Source organism: Anastrepha ludens, chromosome X (assembly GCF_028408465.1).
Source record: "Anastrepha ludens isolate Willacy chromosome X, idAnaLude1.1, whole genome shotgun sequence".
In the NCBI taxonomy this organism is placed as follows: domain Eukaryota; kingdom Metazoa; phylum Arthropoda; class Insecta; order Diptera; family Tephritidae; genus Anastrepha; species Anastrepha ludens.
The window spans coordinates 55,175,054-55,192,075 of record NC_071503.1 but is presented as its reverse complement, the minus strand read 5'-3'; the positions used below and the strand labels follow the sequence as shown (position 1 = coordinate 55,192,075).

The 17,022-nt window shown below is 42.5% G+C and overlaps 1 protein-coding gene and 1 pseudogene across 1 annotated transcript; one reads left to right on the top strand and one right to left on the bottom strand.

Annotated features, from left to right (window-relative positions):
• Positions 1 to 360: 360 nt before the first annotated feature.
• LOC128870089 (uncharacterized) lies at positions 361 to 4,539 on the bottom strand. Its single transcript, XM_054112686.1, has 2 exons — positions 2,586 to 4,539; positions 361 to 515 (listed from the first exon to the last, which is right to left on the bottom strand). Exons 1-2 carry the CDS (start codon positions 4,537 to 4,539, stop codon positions 361 to 363), a joined length of 2,109 nt encoding a protein of 702 aa, XP_053968661.1.
• LOC128870087 (uncharacterized) lies at positions 4,538 to 14,797 on the top strand (annotated as a pseudogene).
• The last annotated feature ends 2,225 nt before the right edge of the window (positions 14,798 to 17,022 follow it).

Sequence of the window (17,022 nt, the reverse complement as noted above, 5' to 3'; positions counted from 1 at the left end):
GGTCTCTACCATATATTCTGATTGTGCAGACCACAAATCTCTAAATCTAGTTGTTTGTGCAGTTTATCTACACCTAATGTTTTAATAAATGACATTCAGTCTGAGATTCGGGATATACGAGATTTTTGGAAAAGTTTGATAATGTTTTTATTGGCGAGGATCTTACTTCGAGATGAAAAATGTGGGGGACGCCATTGAATCTAATAAAGTTTAACGCCCAGTGTTTTCAGATCTTCGGTAACGTTATGCAGCCAAGTTGTTTTTGGTCTACCACGGGGTCTTGATACCACTTGATTGTAGTACAGCAGAAGTTTTTGTGTCCTACCGTCATCTATGCGGGTGATGTGTCCGGCCCATCCATCAGATGCGCTGCGACTTGATAAATCTTACAATATCTTCGCCACTGCAGAGACTAAGCAGCTCCTTATTGTGCCTGATTCTGTACTCGCCATCTTCTTCTTGTGTTGGACCAAATAATTTGTACGTCAAGCGTAACGGACGTGTTTCGGACCGCTCTGCAAAGTAGTATTTTCAAAAATTCAAATCAAATTCAAACTCTATATCTGTGGTGAAGTGGATTTTTGAAGTTTTCTGCTTCTTTCTCTCCCCCGTTTTTCTAACTCTGAATATTTGAAACTTTATTACAAATTATTTCTATTTACTTTTAATTTATGTAATTAAATCTTTACAATTAATTATAACGATCAGGTGCGTTGAGCGGTCAATCGAGGACTGTATTGTGTCTAAGCACTAATAGCAGTAGGTAGGCGATGACGAAGAATGGTGGGTGACGAAGACGAAAAACAAAACGGTGATGTATGGGGGGGGGGGTGATTTTCGCTACAGCTACTACGAGTGGTGGCGTGATGTTTGTCGTGCCGAAATTACATATTTTATGCACGCACTTTTGTATTGCCTCCTGATTAGCAGGACATCTAATCGAATGACGAAACTGACCTACCGCTAAGTATAATGAACTCAGTGCACTGCTATGGCTCTGTGTCTGCACCGCTAATGTGTTGCGTTGTCCCAGTGTAATTTCTCTGTTGCGTTATCCACGTAATGATTTCTGTGTTTCAACATCCACCCCCAACGAGATGTGCTAGTGTTAAAGGGCGAAGATCATCTGGTGAGCTCGCATTAGGGCATCAGGGGTCTGCTATTAATCATTGCTTCAGTTTGGCAACAGATTGTATGAAGTTCGTCGAATGTAAGAATGTGGACACCCACGGCTCTACGAAGATAATGCTTGGCTTGCTTCACCGCACTCTCCCACAGGCCACCGAAATGTGGTGATCTTGGAGGGATGAACTTCCATTCGACGCCGTCTTTGCAGCATGCCTCCTGAACACTATCTGCATGCTGTTGCGACGTATGTTGATGGAGGAGTTCTCTTAGCTCGCGGTTCGCGCCGACGAAATTTGTGGTATTTTCTGAATGTATGATGCGACATTTGCCACGCCAAGCCATAAAGCGTCTCAGAGCAACTATGAATGCATCTGTCGTTAGATCAGGTACTAATTCAAGGTGAACTCCTTTGGTGCTGAAGCATATAAAAATATCAATGTAGACCTTAACAGGAGGTATACCTCGTATTCGCTGTGTGATAAGCAACGGACCGCAATAATCCACTCCGGTTTTCTCAAATGGCAGAGATGGAACTACCCTGTCACGTGGTAGATCACCCATTAATTGCTTTGATAAAATGGGACGAAACCGGTTGTGTAATACACGCTTGATAGTGTTTCTGGCGTTGATCCAAAATTTTTCTCGAATGATGGTGAGCAGCGTTTGGCAGACTGCGTAAAGATGTTGTTTATGCAAATGCGTGAGTAAAGTAAGTGAGTAAAGAATTTTTTAGGCGACCTCCAACTCTGATGATTCCATTGCATAGGAATGGTGATAGTTGCGATAACGGCGACTTTCGATGATCGAGGCGGCCTGTTTGAAGCTTGGATAATTCATCGAAGAATTTGTTACTTTGGACGATGCGACAAATGATGAGAAGAGCATCGTTTATTTCCGATGCGGTGATGCTATTTTGGTTGGTACGAATTCCACGCGATGCATAAGCAAAGCGTCGCACATAACACATTATTCGAAGAAGTTTATTGTAACTCTTGACAAATTTATGCTCGCTGATGAAATCTGTTGTTGGATTTGTTAGCAAAACGGTATTGTGTCGACGCTGCTCTGGTATATTATTGTCGTTGATGGCATTGCATGATGGTAGTGGCCAGTGTTGAGCGTCTTGGGGGTAAGAAAATGCGGGCCATGAAACCAAAGGCTGTTTTCGATGAGTTTGGCAGCTTTTGTTCCATGTGAGAGTATGTCAGCAGGATTTAATTCGCTGGGGACGTGGTGCCACTGATAGTGCTGAGTGAGCAATTGTATTTTGGTTACTCGATTGCTGACAAAAGTTGTCCATCTTCATGGATCTCCCTTTATCCGGGCCAACGTAATCATCGAATCGGTCCAGCAGTGAACATTCCCAGGGTTGTGGTGGATTTTCTTACTCAATTTTAGAACTCAAGCAACTCTGCCAGAAGCACTGCAGCGCTGAGTTCTAGTCGAGGCGGACTTACTTCTTTCGTAGGAGCAACACGAGATTTCGCACAGAGTAGTGCCGATGTTGAGTTGGATACCACGTATATGGTGGCACCGTACGCCCTTGTCGGCGTCTGCAAATGCGTGTATAGTAGAGTTGTAATCACATGCTACTAACATGTTTACTCGAAGATTTTCAACAAGCGGGAGTTTAATGCAAAATGACTCCCATTGTGTATAAATAGACGGAGGTACACTTTCGTCCCAATTCAGCCGAAGCTTCCACAACTGCTGCAACAAAATTTTACAGGTGACCATAAGCGGATTGAGCAAACCCAACGGATCGAAGAATCTAGCGATATGTGAGAGGATGATACGCCTGCTAACTTTCGATGATACCGGTGGTTGTGTGGAACTGAAGAGAAAGCTATCCAAAGATGGTGACCATTTCAAGCCCAATGCTTTAACATAGCCTACGTCTTCAACTTGCATAATGTCTTCACGATCCACTGCGGCTACGTCGGCGATAATGCTTGGGTCGTTTGTTGCAAACTTTCTCAGTGGAAATCCACATTTGTTTAACACTTCGATGACTTGCTGCTTGATTTCGATAACATCTTCAATTGTAGGTGCGCCGATTGGATGTGATGTCATGTGATCACGTGCGAGTTGCTGCAGACACTTTATAGCTAAGTACGGTGCACATGCCGTACCATACGTAACAGTTTGCAGCTTATATGTCTTAATTCGATCTGTTATCTCATCTCGCCACAATATGCATTGCCAGTTCGTGTCTTCCTTGTCTACTATGATTTGGCGGTACATCTTGGTGATGTCCGCCATTAGCACGAAGGCAAGCTGCCTGAATCTGATGAGAATTGCAACAAGATCATCTTGTATGGTAGGGCCTGCACGAAGAATATCGTTCAAAGATTTGCCATTTGATGCTCGGCATGACGCATGGTGCGGTATGTAGTTTAAACATGCATCTGGAAAGGGCACGTGGATCATGTGGTGTAGTGCGATGTATTCCTTCATGAACGAATTGTAGTCCCTTTCGGGGCATCTGTTGTGGCGAAGTTTGTTTTCGATGGACAAAAGTCGTTTCAGTGCTATATCATAAGAAGTACCCAAAGACTGAGGTGGTTCCTTAAACGGCAGGCGTACGATGAATTTGTTGGTAGTGGGGCATCTTTTTGTAGTATTTTCGAAGTATTTTTCGCATTCTCTTTCATCAATGGTTAGGCTAGATTGTGTTTGGTCGGGATAATGTTCGATGTGCCAAAATTTTTCAAAAATTTGATCAAGGGACGGCTCTAGTATTGGTGCCGACATATTAGCTGCGTTGGCTGCAAGTAATGATGATCGTGAATTCGATAACATGCAGTCAGTCGCGATAGATGTAGTGTATGATGAAACCAACGTAGCTGACGATAACAGTGGGTGGTTTGTAACGGCTCCGGCTACCACCCACCCAACTTTAGTTTTTTGAAGGACTTGCTTATTCTCGCCTAAGCTGATCTGTCCAACCAACAGTAAATCGTAAAAAAATTTTGCTCCTATCAGCAAATCCACTGGGCATGGTGTGTTGAATGTTTTGTCGGCCAAGGCGATATTATTTGGGATATTCCATGCTGATGTGTTCAACGGTGTGCGTGGTTGGGACGGGGTTATTGTGTTCATGATAATCGCATCCATTGTTGACGAATAGGCTGTATGTTGAGAGCGCATCTCTACCTTGCATAAGAATTGAGACCTAGCTCCGCACAAACCTATTCCACTGATTTCTAACGGAACCTTTTCCCGTTTCAAACGAAGCAGTTGAGCCATGCGTTCGGTAATGAAGTGCAGTTGTGAGACGGAATCGAGACGTGCACGTGCGACTACTAACGCACCCGAAGAACTACGAAGCCGAACAATGGCTGTAGCCAGTAATACTTCTTGGCTACCGTTACATACCTGAAGTGCTGTTGGGGCCGACGTTGAACGCATGTTAGTTGATGGTGGTGTCAATGACGATGTCGATGATTGCTCATTCGCCGCACGTGTGATGACTCACCCGACATACTTGACATCTGTGCGTCGATGGGCACTGCTTGGATGTGTGGTTTTGGCTCAAGCAATTTAAGTACAGATTCTTCTTTTTTACGACATCATAGCGCGGGAAAGGTGATAGTTTCATAAATGCCGAACATTTGAAGGCGTTGTGAAAAACTGGTTGATCGCACAAGAAGCAGTTTTGCTGTTCGGTGGCGATGAATGATAGCTGTTTTGATTGTGGTTGATGTTTTGGCATTGAAGATGACGATGGTGATGAGTTGGCTTGTTTCTGATGCGACGTCTTGGTGGACTCTGCGTTGGCGTCTTGGTGGACTCAGTGCCGCTCAAGGAATGCGGCGAGGTTATCCCATGTTGGTAGCTGGATTGCCGTTGATGATGATTCCCTGCCCCACCTTGCTGCTTTCTCCTCTTCCCACTTCAGCTGTGTCTCTTGGTCTAGCTTTGAAACAACTAGATGAAGCAACAGGCTGTTTCCAATTTGTTCTGGTGTTGCCATTGACTGTAATGCTCGTATATTTGCATAACGCTCGGGGTGGCGACGCGCTGAATCTCGAAAATATGGTGCAAAGGAGACTGGTAAATGTATCTTTTGTGGTCGTAGCGAGCTTGAAGTAGTTCCATTGCCCTTTTGTAATTCAAGCTGGTAACTTCTAACAATTAAACCAGGCTCGCAGCACCTCCTGTTAGACTCGAGCGCAAGTATTGGAACTTTTCGACATCTGACAGTGCTGGGTTTTTGTCCACCATCACGGAGAACATACTACGAAAATCGAGCCATTCTCGATGTGATCCGTCGAAGGATAGCAGCTGCAATTTGGGCAAATTGAAGTGCGTCCGCGAAGGTGGCACTGACTGCTGGGCAACTGCACTGCTTAACGGCAGTTCTTCGGCACACGTCCGCAATAAGGCGAGCCTCTCTGCATATGCCGCCTTGACTTCACAGTAAGTATCATCCACCACGGAGCGAATGTTACCTTCAAATTGAGTTTCGTATAAAAATTCTATTTCCGACTGCAGTTCATCCAGGGTGTTGTAGTGACGCTCTAACAGGGCTAGCCTTGCCTCTACATCTTTGAGCGAAAGTTCGTCCAGATGGATTGTATTAGTTTTTAACAAATGTACCCGAGTGATTAACGATTATCGTTGTTTCATTTTTATGCGAACGATTCTAGAATTTTCTTCGCGTTGCAGAGGACTTTGCACCTCTACATTGTCATGATCGCGTTCTATCATTTTGCCGTGACTTGAAACGAAAAATATACGATGATTATAATTTATGAAATTAAATCCGGCTCGAAGGACCAATTTTATGGTGGAGCTAGAAGCGTTTTTCTAGCTCTGAATATTTGAAACTTTATTACAAATTATTTCTATTTACTTTTAATTTATGTAATTAAATCGTTATAATTAATTATAACGATCAGGTGCGTTGAGCGGTCAATCGAGGACTGTATTGTGTCTAAGCACTAATAGCAGTAGGTAGGCGATGACGAAAAATGGTGGGTGACGAAGACGAAAAACAAAACGGTGATGTATGGGGGGGGGGGGGTGATTTTCGCTGCAGCTACTACCGTAGTGGCGTGATGCTTGTCGTGCCGAAGCTACATTTTTTTATGCACGCGTTTTTGTATTGGCTCCTGATTAGCAGGGCATATAATCGAACGACGAAACTGACCTAGAAAAACGATTGAAGAAAATAATGGTGAAAGCTACGATATTCAAATACCGAATTCAATATGACCAAGATTTATTGTATCACTATCTTCTTTACTTCTCTCGCCAACGATAGGTAAGGATAAACAATTTCGCACGGGCAGAAATGCCACTTTTAATATGATTCGCGTACTAAGTAGGCTAAAATCTGGACTGAAAATATGTTATCTCACCGCTCAGAGTTTGTCATCTAAAATTGATGAATTCCGATATATTTTTGAGCCTTCTGATGTAGATGTGTGTGTATTTGAAACATGGTTCTCTACGTGTCATAATGACAATTCGTTTTGTGTTAATGGCTATAAAACTTTCCGTTTAAATAGAGCCAAGCGTGATGGCGGCGTTGCAATGTCTGTCTTGTTCCCTCAAGTGTATTTCGGAAACTACGAACCTAATAGAACATATTTTCCTTAAAATTAAATTTAAGTAAGGCAAAATCCTTATTGACATGCGGAGCTTGGGTTTGTTCCTCGCTAACGGTTCTATGCCTACACATTTCACGCAAACATGTCTTTGCTAGATATATTTTTTGTTAACGATACCGCTAAAATTCTTCTATTTGACCAGCTTTCTGTGCCAGGTTTTTCTAAGCACGATTTAATTTTCGTGAAATTTGAATTCCAATTGATCTATGACACTAAATACTATTCGTATCGTGACTGGTTGAAATTTACCGGGGATGTATCCATAACTTAATATCTAGTAATGAGAAAATTAGCTTCATTGAAGAAACCATTAGCTCGCTCTTTGATCGTTTCATACCACTTTTACACAAACCAGTAAATGATAAAAATCGGGTATGGTTTAACAACCATATTAAACACCTGATTTACAAACGCAACAAAGCGTATCGCAAATGGAAGAGTTTCAGAACTTCGGAAACCTATAACACCTTTAAGGCTTGCAGACGAGATGTTAACAAAGCAATTAGATAAAGTAAACTAAAATTCTATGAGCAACAGTTTAGTACTACAGTGGGCTCCAAGCAGACGTGGAACAAAATTCGTGCGATCGGGATTGGAAACAAAAATCAATCTATGTTCGATTTATGTGATGTTAATTTAAATGTACTAAGTGAGAAATGTGTGTGCTTGCCCGGCTCTGTTAATAATATATGTTATGATAATTACAATTCTAATCTTAACGTTGTGATGTTCAGTTTCTGTTTTGAATGTGCTGATGATTGTGAGGTAGTACAATCCATACTTAGTGTCAAGTCGAATGCGACCGGTCTGGATGGTATTCATCCAAAATTTCTAAAATGCCTGTTACCAAAGCTTTAAAATATCTTACCTATGATCTGAATACCATCTTAACCACGTCAATCTTTCCCAACTCTTGGAAGAGAGCCAAAATCATACCAATTAAGAAACCGAATGATTCTTGAGCATATTATGCAGCGCCAGATAAGCTAAATAATAACGCCTTGGTGAACACATTGCAGTCGGGGCTTAGATGTAGTAGGAGCTGCATCACAGCACTCCTAAAAGGGTCTGATGACATAAGGTTCAACACTGACAAAAATCATGTGATTTTTCTAACTCTACTTGACCATTCCAAAGCATTTGACTCCGTAGACCATAAACTTTGAATCTTGAAGCTTAAACACTTATTTAGCTTTTCAACGTGGGCTTTAACTTTTATGGAAACATATCTAAGTGACTGATTACAAGCAGTATGTGGTGATAATACCATATCCAACTTTCTACCTGTAACCAGACGTGTACCTCCAGGTTCTATCCTTGGCCCTCTTTTATTTGTCTTGTACATTAATGATTTGTTCAGTGTGATTAAATATAGAGATGTCCATGTATATGTCGATGACGTTCAATTATATGTTAGTTGCCCCATTAGCTTTATTGATATTTTCATCAGTAATTTGAATTCTGACTTGAGCCTTACAAGCAAGTGGGCTTCTGATAACGGATTAATTCTTAATCCTGATAAGTCCCAATGTATCGTTATATACAAAAAATATATCAAGCTCGATGGCTCTACAGAAGTCAAACTAAATGACGCTGCGATTAAATATGTGAACATTGTTAAAAATGTAGGGGTTACATTTAATAAAACTTTGACATGGAGCAACCACATCTTTATTGGCTATACAGAAATCAAACTATTTAAATGACGCTGTCATTAAATATGTGGACATTGTTAAAAATGTAGGGGTTACATTTAATAAATTTATTTCTTCAGTGTCTTAATCACATAAACATGGAGCAACCACATCTTTATTGCCGTGGGCAAAGTTTATGGTATGCTTCGAAATTTATAGACAACTCAACATTTAACACCAGTAAATATTCGACTACTGCTAGCTAAAACGTTACTATACGGTTGTGATATCGTATGCCGTAGTAAGCTTACTGTTTTGTATAACAACAAGATACGTTTACTGTAAAAAACGTTGTGACCATATTTCTGTTTTTGCGAAAGAAATTTCTTCTGTATCTTTTTACGACTTACTTAGGTTTAAATGTTTAGTTTTACTCCAAAAAATCATAAACACTCAGGAACCCAGATACCTAAAAGAGACTTATGTTTTCAAAGTCCTGCCATTAGTTAATCTTAGGCCCCATAAAATACTGTTGTTTGGTGACTGAACGTCAATACTTTGTGTTCTCTGTCCGTCTTTGGAATACCTTACCTTACAAAATTAAACGTATAAAAGAAAGTTCGTGCTTCAAAAATAAATTGCTTCGCTACCTTGCCGAAAATTGCTGAATAAATTCAAATGGTTCCACATTATTTAAATCTTTTCTAATTAATCCCTACTCCTACTACTACTATTTTTGCCTTACTTTCTTTTTTTAATACCTTCTCCAACTTCAACTTCTTATCCACTAGCTGTAAATTAATCCTTTTATGCAAACTATTCTGAAGGTCAATCATTGTAAAAATAACCTATGGTTGTATGTTTGACTTTAATATATTAGTATTATTACGCAATGGTTTGAATTCAAAAATTGTTTGGCGCACCTCGTCTCCAAGAGTCATGTTCCGAATTTCTGCGCCGTAGGTCAGCACGGGTCGAATGAGCGATTTATATGGTAAATAGCAAGTTTGCACCTACGTAAGAGAGATCTTGATTTCAGCAGATTTATGTTAGCGTAGTATGCCCGATCCGCCATTATTCTGTCAGATATACAGTCCTGCATGTTGTTGTCGTTACTTATTTGCACGCCAAGATATATAAATTTGGAAACGCTCTCAAAACTGAAGTCTTCAATGTTAATAACGCCAAACGCTTTTCTTTTCACTTTTGAGAGCCTTTGAGCTACCTTTCCTCCTAAGCGGGAAATAACATTTCCCAATCATGGCTGAAATTGAAAATGTTTTAAGGAGCAAGAGTGTGTTCTTAGCCATACGAAAACTTCTGCAATCTTTAGAAACAGTAGAATTTTAACCTTACTTCCTCAACATTCAAGAAACTCTTGCTAAGGAGGTGAAGGCTTGCACCTATGAGGTTACAAAAATTGCAAGCCCAAATCATGGTGGCACGACTCTATTGTCAGGTCGAATTGGCTGTTTGTATGTAGTTTTAAAAAATGTAATATACCACTCTGTTGAAAATTTTGAGTTTGCTCTCCAAAAGCAAAAAATGTGAAAATTTCCAAACAAAAGATCTTTGAGATAAAAAAAAATTATTAAAGGTTTTTCCAATACGAGGTGTTTTTTTGATAAAAGTTCAATGGTTTCGTTGCTTGTGTGACACGTAGCGCCGTCTTGATTAAAATAAACGTCGTCCAGATCAATACCATCCAATTCCGGCCATAAAAAATCGTTAGTCATGTCTCGATAGGGCACTCCATTCACCGTAACTGTTGCTCCAGCTTCATTTTCGAAACAGTAGCAGTCCAATTACTCCGCCGGACCATAAACCGCACCAAACAGTCACAAGTTGAGGATAGAGAGGCTTTTCAAAAATACTTTTGGATTACGGTGTAATGACGTTGGTGGAGTGCCTAATTCCAAAGAACGACGAGAACCTGGGTTTCTTCAATACTTTCGGCTACAACAGAAATATTCGGCTGTTCTTGAGGGACGTGCACGGGTTTTATTCTTCACTACTATTTATTCATCACTAACTTGTCCCAACAGCTCGAATCTTTTCATCAATTTCTGTATTGCGGTCCGAAAAGGTGCTTCACGATGACCCTAAATTGTTCAAGTTTTACGAACCGTCTCTACCAAATTTTCGCCATTTTTATAGTGAATTTTAATAATTTCAATGCATTGTTTAAGCGTCTATCGTTCCATTTTTATTAAGGGCGTAGTTTCTATTTGTCAAATGTCAAAAAATTACAGCTTCAAAATTGACATCTACCGAAATAGCGGGCTATTCAAAAAAACACCTGTTATTGGAAAACCCTTTATAAATCGTAATTCCAACACCAATGAAGCTTGGAGATTGATCGAATGTTTACGGGGCCGTAGCCCTGTTGAAAGTTAGAACAGTTGCAATAATGAAAAAAAAATCAACTTAAGATACCTTTAACACCTTATAGACTAAGCCCTGGATAGGTAAGCGACCTGGAAAAGGGAAGAGGCGAACCCAGTGCATCCATCTTTGACTTTTTCGCACGGGGAATTGATGGCTGCCCTCGGAGCGAAGAGGTTTTTTTGCCGGCTAAAGGCTGCCGCCCCAGTAAACTAGCCCTGTCTAGTGCACCGCAAATCACTCCACATCTTACGTCAGATGAGCAATTCCTTGTAGCAATCTTGCTCCAAATACTTCTCCTCAGGGCTGGTATTGAATCCAACCCTGGGCCAGAGGTATTCTATTGCTGCGTATCCCATAAACGGCTCCACACGAACTCCACCTCGGTTAGGTGCAATAAGTGCAACGGGTAGAGTCACCTTAAGACCTGTTCAGGCCTTAAGTCAGACAGGGAGTGGTCTACACGGTATGTGGCCACGTGTTGTTCGCGCCATCAAGCTTCCGATGCCTCAACGGCTACTACCCCCTTGATAGTCCGGTACTACCAATCGCCACCACAACCCATACCTCCACGGTATGGAGCCTATGGGCGCAACACAACTCCACCAACACAGTCCACCCCCTTCCCTCCTGCTCCAACCCCAGTGCGGGGACAAACCAACAGCTCTTGGTCCCCCGCACAATCTGTTCCGTGTGTTAGACCAGAATACCTCAGAACCTGGCATCAGTCAAATGTAATTTTTGCAATGGCTGGTGCCACTTTTGGAGATGCCCCGGCCTGCGCACCACCCGTGAGTGGACAACTGACTACGTTTCCCCCTGCTACAGAGCTCTCCACCCGCAACCGCCCCCAGTGGCGCGGCCGCCCACCACCATCAGGTCGTAACAACAACATCGGAACGCACAGGCAACCCCAACGGAGGCAACCACATTCGTCTCTCACACCCCGAATTGCAACAGCCTTACCGAGAAGCTTCAAGCTTCTTGAATTCAACTGCAACGGACTAACGAGTATGGTAGACGAGATAGTTGACTTTATGAGCCGACACGGAATCCCAATAGCTGCGGTCCAATAAACCAAACTGCACGCCAGCTCTTCTCTGTCAACCAGGCAATGGTGGTGGCTTAGCGTTCATAGTCCACCAAACAGTGCAGTATCGTCTCATTGATGAAGGCATCGACCGCAGGAACAGCACCTTAGAATGTGAAGATATAGCTGTCCGGTCAGGCGATGCCGAGCTCGACATTTTTAATATATGCATATATACCCCCGTCACCTGCTGCCCGGCAGGATATCACCCTGATATATTTGCTCTCATCAAAGATGAAAGCGGATTGGTTCTAGGTGACTTCAATGCGCATCACGTTCTTTGGCATTCAAGCCGGCCAAACGATCGTAGGGGACATCTATTGGCAGAGCAAATAGAGGATTCGACATTCAGCACTGAGAACGACGACGCCCCCACCAGGGTAGTGAGCAAATGCAGCATCTCGGCTGACATAAAAATAGCTAGCGCTGGTCTGATAAATAGCATAACCTGGCAACCTATGCTATCTCTTTCATCAGACCACTTGCCCAATATCGTCTCGATTTAGAGATCTGCCGACTTTGTTTCCACGAATCACCGATCCTATATTAACTTAAATAAAGCTAATTGGGCCGACTTCGCGGAATTCACCAAGGACAACGTCGCCGCTCTTCCCATTCCCACTGATATGCGCGTAGGCGAACGCGCATTCCGCGACGTGCTCAAAGCTAATGCGCCCTGCTGGAAGGCAGGCTCAAGGATGTAAGTCCTAATTTCCCAGCCGAAGCAGCCAGTTTAGCAAGCGAGCGCGATTTCCTACGCCAGGTCGATCCCTGAGATCCCCGCATAAGGGATCTCAATTCGGACATCCAGATATTGGTAAATCAACACAAGCGGACCACATGGGTTGAGCACCTGAAGACCTGTAATATAACCACTGGTGTGAGTAAGCTTTGGTCCACCGTTAGGTCCCTGTCGAACCCGACGAAGCACAACGACAAGGTGGCCATCACCTTTAACGGTTGCACTTCGTCGGACCCGAAGAGATGTGCAAGCTATTTTAGCCGACTTTTCACACTGCATGCTCCGGCCGACAGATCCAAGCGTCAAGCCACCCAAGACGGCTGCACAAACTGACGAAAAACAGTGCGCCACTTACTTTCTCCAGTGATGAGGCTCAGGAGGCCATCAACAAAACCAAAACATGTAAAGAAATTGGCCCTGACGGACTGTGCATACTGATGCTGAAGCACCTGGGTCCCTTGGAAGTAGGATTTCTCACATGAGTACTCAATCTGTCCTTTGTCACTCTTTTTATCCCTGACAAGTGGAAAGCAGAGAGAGTGGTCCCGCTACTGAAACCTGTGAAACCCGCCAACCAAGGGGAGTCTTATCGGCCGATAACTCTCCTTTCCCCAGTAGTGAAGATACTTGTATCCCTCCTACTCCCACTCTTCACGAAACACCTGGCCCCAGCCCCACATCAGCACGCCTTCCGACGAGTGCATAGCACCACCACCGCACTCACCCTCATATACGCCCAAATAAACCGCGGGCTTAACCGAAACCGCCCCTGCGGAAGGACTGTTCTAGTAGCGTTGGACTTGAAGAAGGCTTTCGACACTGCCAGCCATTCCACGCTACTAGATGATATTTATCAGTCGACACTCTCGCCAGGGCTGAAGGGCTATTTGAGCGATCGTCACTCGTCAATGATTTTTGGAGACCAAACATCCAAACAGAGGAAGGTAAAGGAAGGTGTTCCGCAAGGTGGTGTCCTTTCACCCTTGCTGTTCAACTTCTACATCTCGAAGCTCCCCCAACCACCAGCGGGAGTTTCCCTGATCTCATACGCTGACGACTGCACGATAATTGTGTCGGGCAATCAAATTGATGGCCTGTGTTGCAAAGTGAACAACTACCTCACAGACCTTTCTCGCTTTTTCAACTTTCCCCCACATAGTCCGCGGCGACTTCCCTACCACCTGGACAAAGGAGCTCAAACTGCAACTCAAGGTAAAAGTCGATGACACGCCAACAGCAATTGCCACTAAAGTCCAAAATCGCAACAAGGTCCTCAAATCGTTTTCCGGCAGCAGCTGAGGTAAAGACAAAAAAATGTTGCTATCGACATTTAAGGCAATTCCAGCCAGTTCTAAACTATTCTGCGTCTATCTGGTCGCGTGGAACAAGTGACACGCAGCGCATAACCTACATTTACTGGACCACATGGTGTTTAGACAGACCATAAACGACATTAATCGGGAGATCGCCACAACCTTCCTAAGCTCCCGTCCACCGAATACCGTAATCGGAGTCCAATAACCACCTCCAACAGATGTAGAGCTCCAGCTTCCGCGTAACACCGGCACAATTATGTTCTGGATATTCTAGCAGGTTAAACTCCTACTGCAGCATTAACCACCTTTTCACATGCCTTTTAAAACCTACTCATCTAACTCTCCTCTCCCTTTGGACCCAACCTGTCGAAACAGAATGTTTCTTGGGCCTACCTTTAAATGATCTAGACGAAGACGACCGGTGATATGCGCACACTGACGGGCTTGTATTGCTGCTACAACAAAAACAACAACAAGTGGAAAATTATGACAGTTTTACCGGTCCCAAAAGCAAAATAAGGACAATTTCCAAAATTTGTACACATATTTTTCTTAAGTGGTACGATAACCGCTTACTCGATTTTTGCCGAGTTTAACAAAGCCCGCCAGTCGTTTCTTTTGCTAACCGGCGCCAGTTGGACACACCAAGTAAAGCCAAGTCATTCTCCACCTGATCTTTCCAACGCAGAGGAGGCGTTCCTCTTCCTCTGCTACCACCAGCTGGTACCGCATCGAATACTTTCAAAGCCAGAGCGGTTGTATCCATTCAGATGACATGACCCAGCCAACGTAGCCGCTGGATCTTTATTAGCTGCGCTATGTCTATGTCGTCGTAAATCTCATACAGCAATATTCGCCGTTGCCAACGTGCAAAGGTGCAAAAATCTTACGCAGAATCTTTCTCTCAAACACTCCAAGTGTCGCTTCATCGGACGTTGTCATCGTCCAAGCTTCTGCGCCATACGTTTGCACGGGCATGAGTAGGGCCTTGTAGAGTGTTAGTTTTGTTCGTCAAGAGAGGACTTTGCTGCTCAGTTGCCTACCTAGTCCAAAGTAGCACTTGTTGGCAAGAAAGATTCTACGTTGAATTTCTAGGCTGCCATTGTTATCGGTGTTAATACTGGTTACTAAATAAACGAAGTCTTTTACAACCTCGAAATTATAACTCTCTACAGTTAAGTGGGTGCCGATACGCGGATGCGCTGACTGTTTGTTTGAAAACAGGAGGTACTTCGTTTTGTCCTCGTTCACCACCAAACCCATTCGCTTTGCCTCTTTATCCAGTTATGAAAAGGTAAAACTAAAAGCGCGGTTGTTAAGGCCGATGATGTCAATATCATCGGCATACGCCAACAATTGTACACTCTTATAAAATACTAGCAACCCGCCCGGCTTCGCACGGGTATAAAATATATACCCTATGTCACTCACTGAAAAAATGATTAAAATCGATCCAGTAGTTTTGGCTTATTCATTACTGCCCGTGGCCCGCACGCGTTAAATTTGGAGTAAAACAATTCCCCTCTCTTTATAGCATGAAGATTTCCTGCTATCTTTGGAATATCTAAATTCATACCCTACACTTTTACATATTTACTTTTTGCATTTCTACATACGTATTTATTTTGTTTTTAAACAATTAATATATTACAGAATGTCTTTATATACAACGTTCATAGCTTTCTTGTCATTAGATAATACAAACATGTTTTCTCTAGAGATTACTCTTGAAAGAGCGACAAGTTGGCCATGTGAAAAACAGTCAACGCTCAAATCTAAGCCTGCAACGTTGAAGGTTTGACCCTGAGATTTATTAATGGTCATTGCAAAAGATGTATTTACCGGAAATTGTAAGCGTTTAAATTGGAATGGTAGATCCGATGGTATCAGAGGGATTCGGGGAATCAATACATCTTCTCCGGTACCACATCCTGTGAGTATTGTGCACTCTATTATGAAAGTTTTCAGTGATTTTACCAGCAAACGCGTGCCATTGCAAAGTTTAGGTGGATTTAGGTTTCTTAATAAAATAACAGGTCAACCTATTTTCAGCTCCATTTTGTGAGGAGGGAGTCCAGACGGGTTCAAAGAATTTAGAAATTCTGTAGGAAATTGAACAGCTTCTTCCAAATCGAGAACAGTATCGACCGAGTAGTATATTTTCGTTGGCGCATCAATCTTTGAAATAATCAATCATTCCTTTATCTACTTGTTCGTTAGTTGGTGACAGAATAGCTCTTTTTTTAAACCAAGATATTGTCTTATAACTTATGTTATCATGTTTCTCTTGTGTATTCGGCACTGTTAGTTAAATCAGACTTGTAGTATTAGCTGGCATCGGCAGCCCAAAATCCTTGATCGTTTTACCCGAAAGTAATTGCACTATTTTGTTTAATTCAAATAATTCTTCGTCAAATATGTTTTGGTCATATTGTACATCAACAGAGTTTAACTCTTGCCGTCGCCGAATCAGAATATCACTGGCCATATTTTCTTGAAATTTATTCCATAGACTAGCTGAATCAGTTGCTTGACAATACACTACTATGACGGCAAATAAATATCTTAATGATGTAGCTGAACTACAAACAGCTGCTTCTGATAATGTATTTTCCCAGTGAGAATCGTCTTCCAAGAGCCCCATAGCTTTGCATGCTGTTTGATAAGTATTGTAAACAACACCTTGTAAAGCTCTTAGGCGAGCAAAGGATGTCGGGCCTTTTACAATATGAAGTAACATTCTCAGATAAAAGCATTCGCTGTTGTTGGGATGAATTACATAGACTCTGCCAAGAGCATCCGTTTTTTTTACTTCGGGGAAACCCTCAACCGCAGTATCTTGCTTTCGACGTTGAAAAGTTTTAGAACTCTGGTTCCCTGTATAGTAACTTGGAACTCTGTCATATGTCAGTGTTTTCGCGAAGTCATCTTGAGCACATAACTTGAAGAATGCTGTCAATGTTGTATCCGGCGGGTTATTAATAACTTCCTGTATATTGTTCTCAGTGAAATATACCCTTTGTCCATTTTTTAAATGAACTGTAAGGTGGACAATTGTGGGAGACCGGCCGTGCACTTCGAATCATAAAATCCTCCATACAGCTTCAGT

Bases quoted from the DNA above. Each gene is read 5' to 3' on its own strand.
- LOC128870089 (XM_054112686.1), bottom strand. From the start codon at position 4,539: ATGCGTTCAACGTCGGCCCCAACAGCACTTCAGGTATGTAACGGTAGC. The intron at 516-2,585 runs GTAAGTCCGCCT...ACTACTTTGCAG, and splicing joins GTGTTGCTCCTACGAAAGAA to AGCGGTCCGAAACACGTCCG.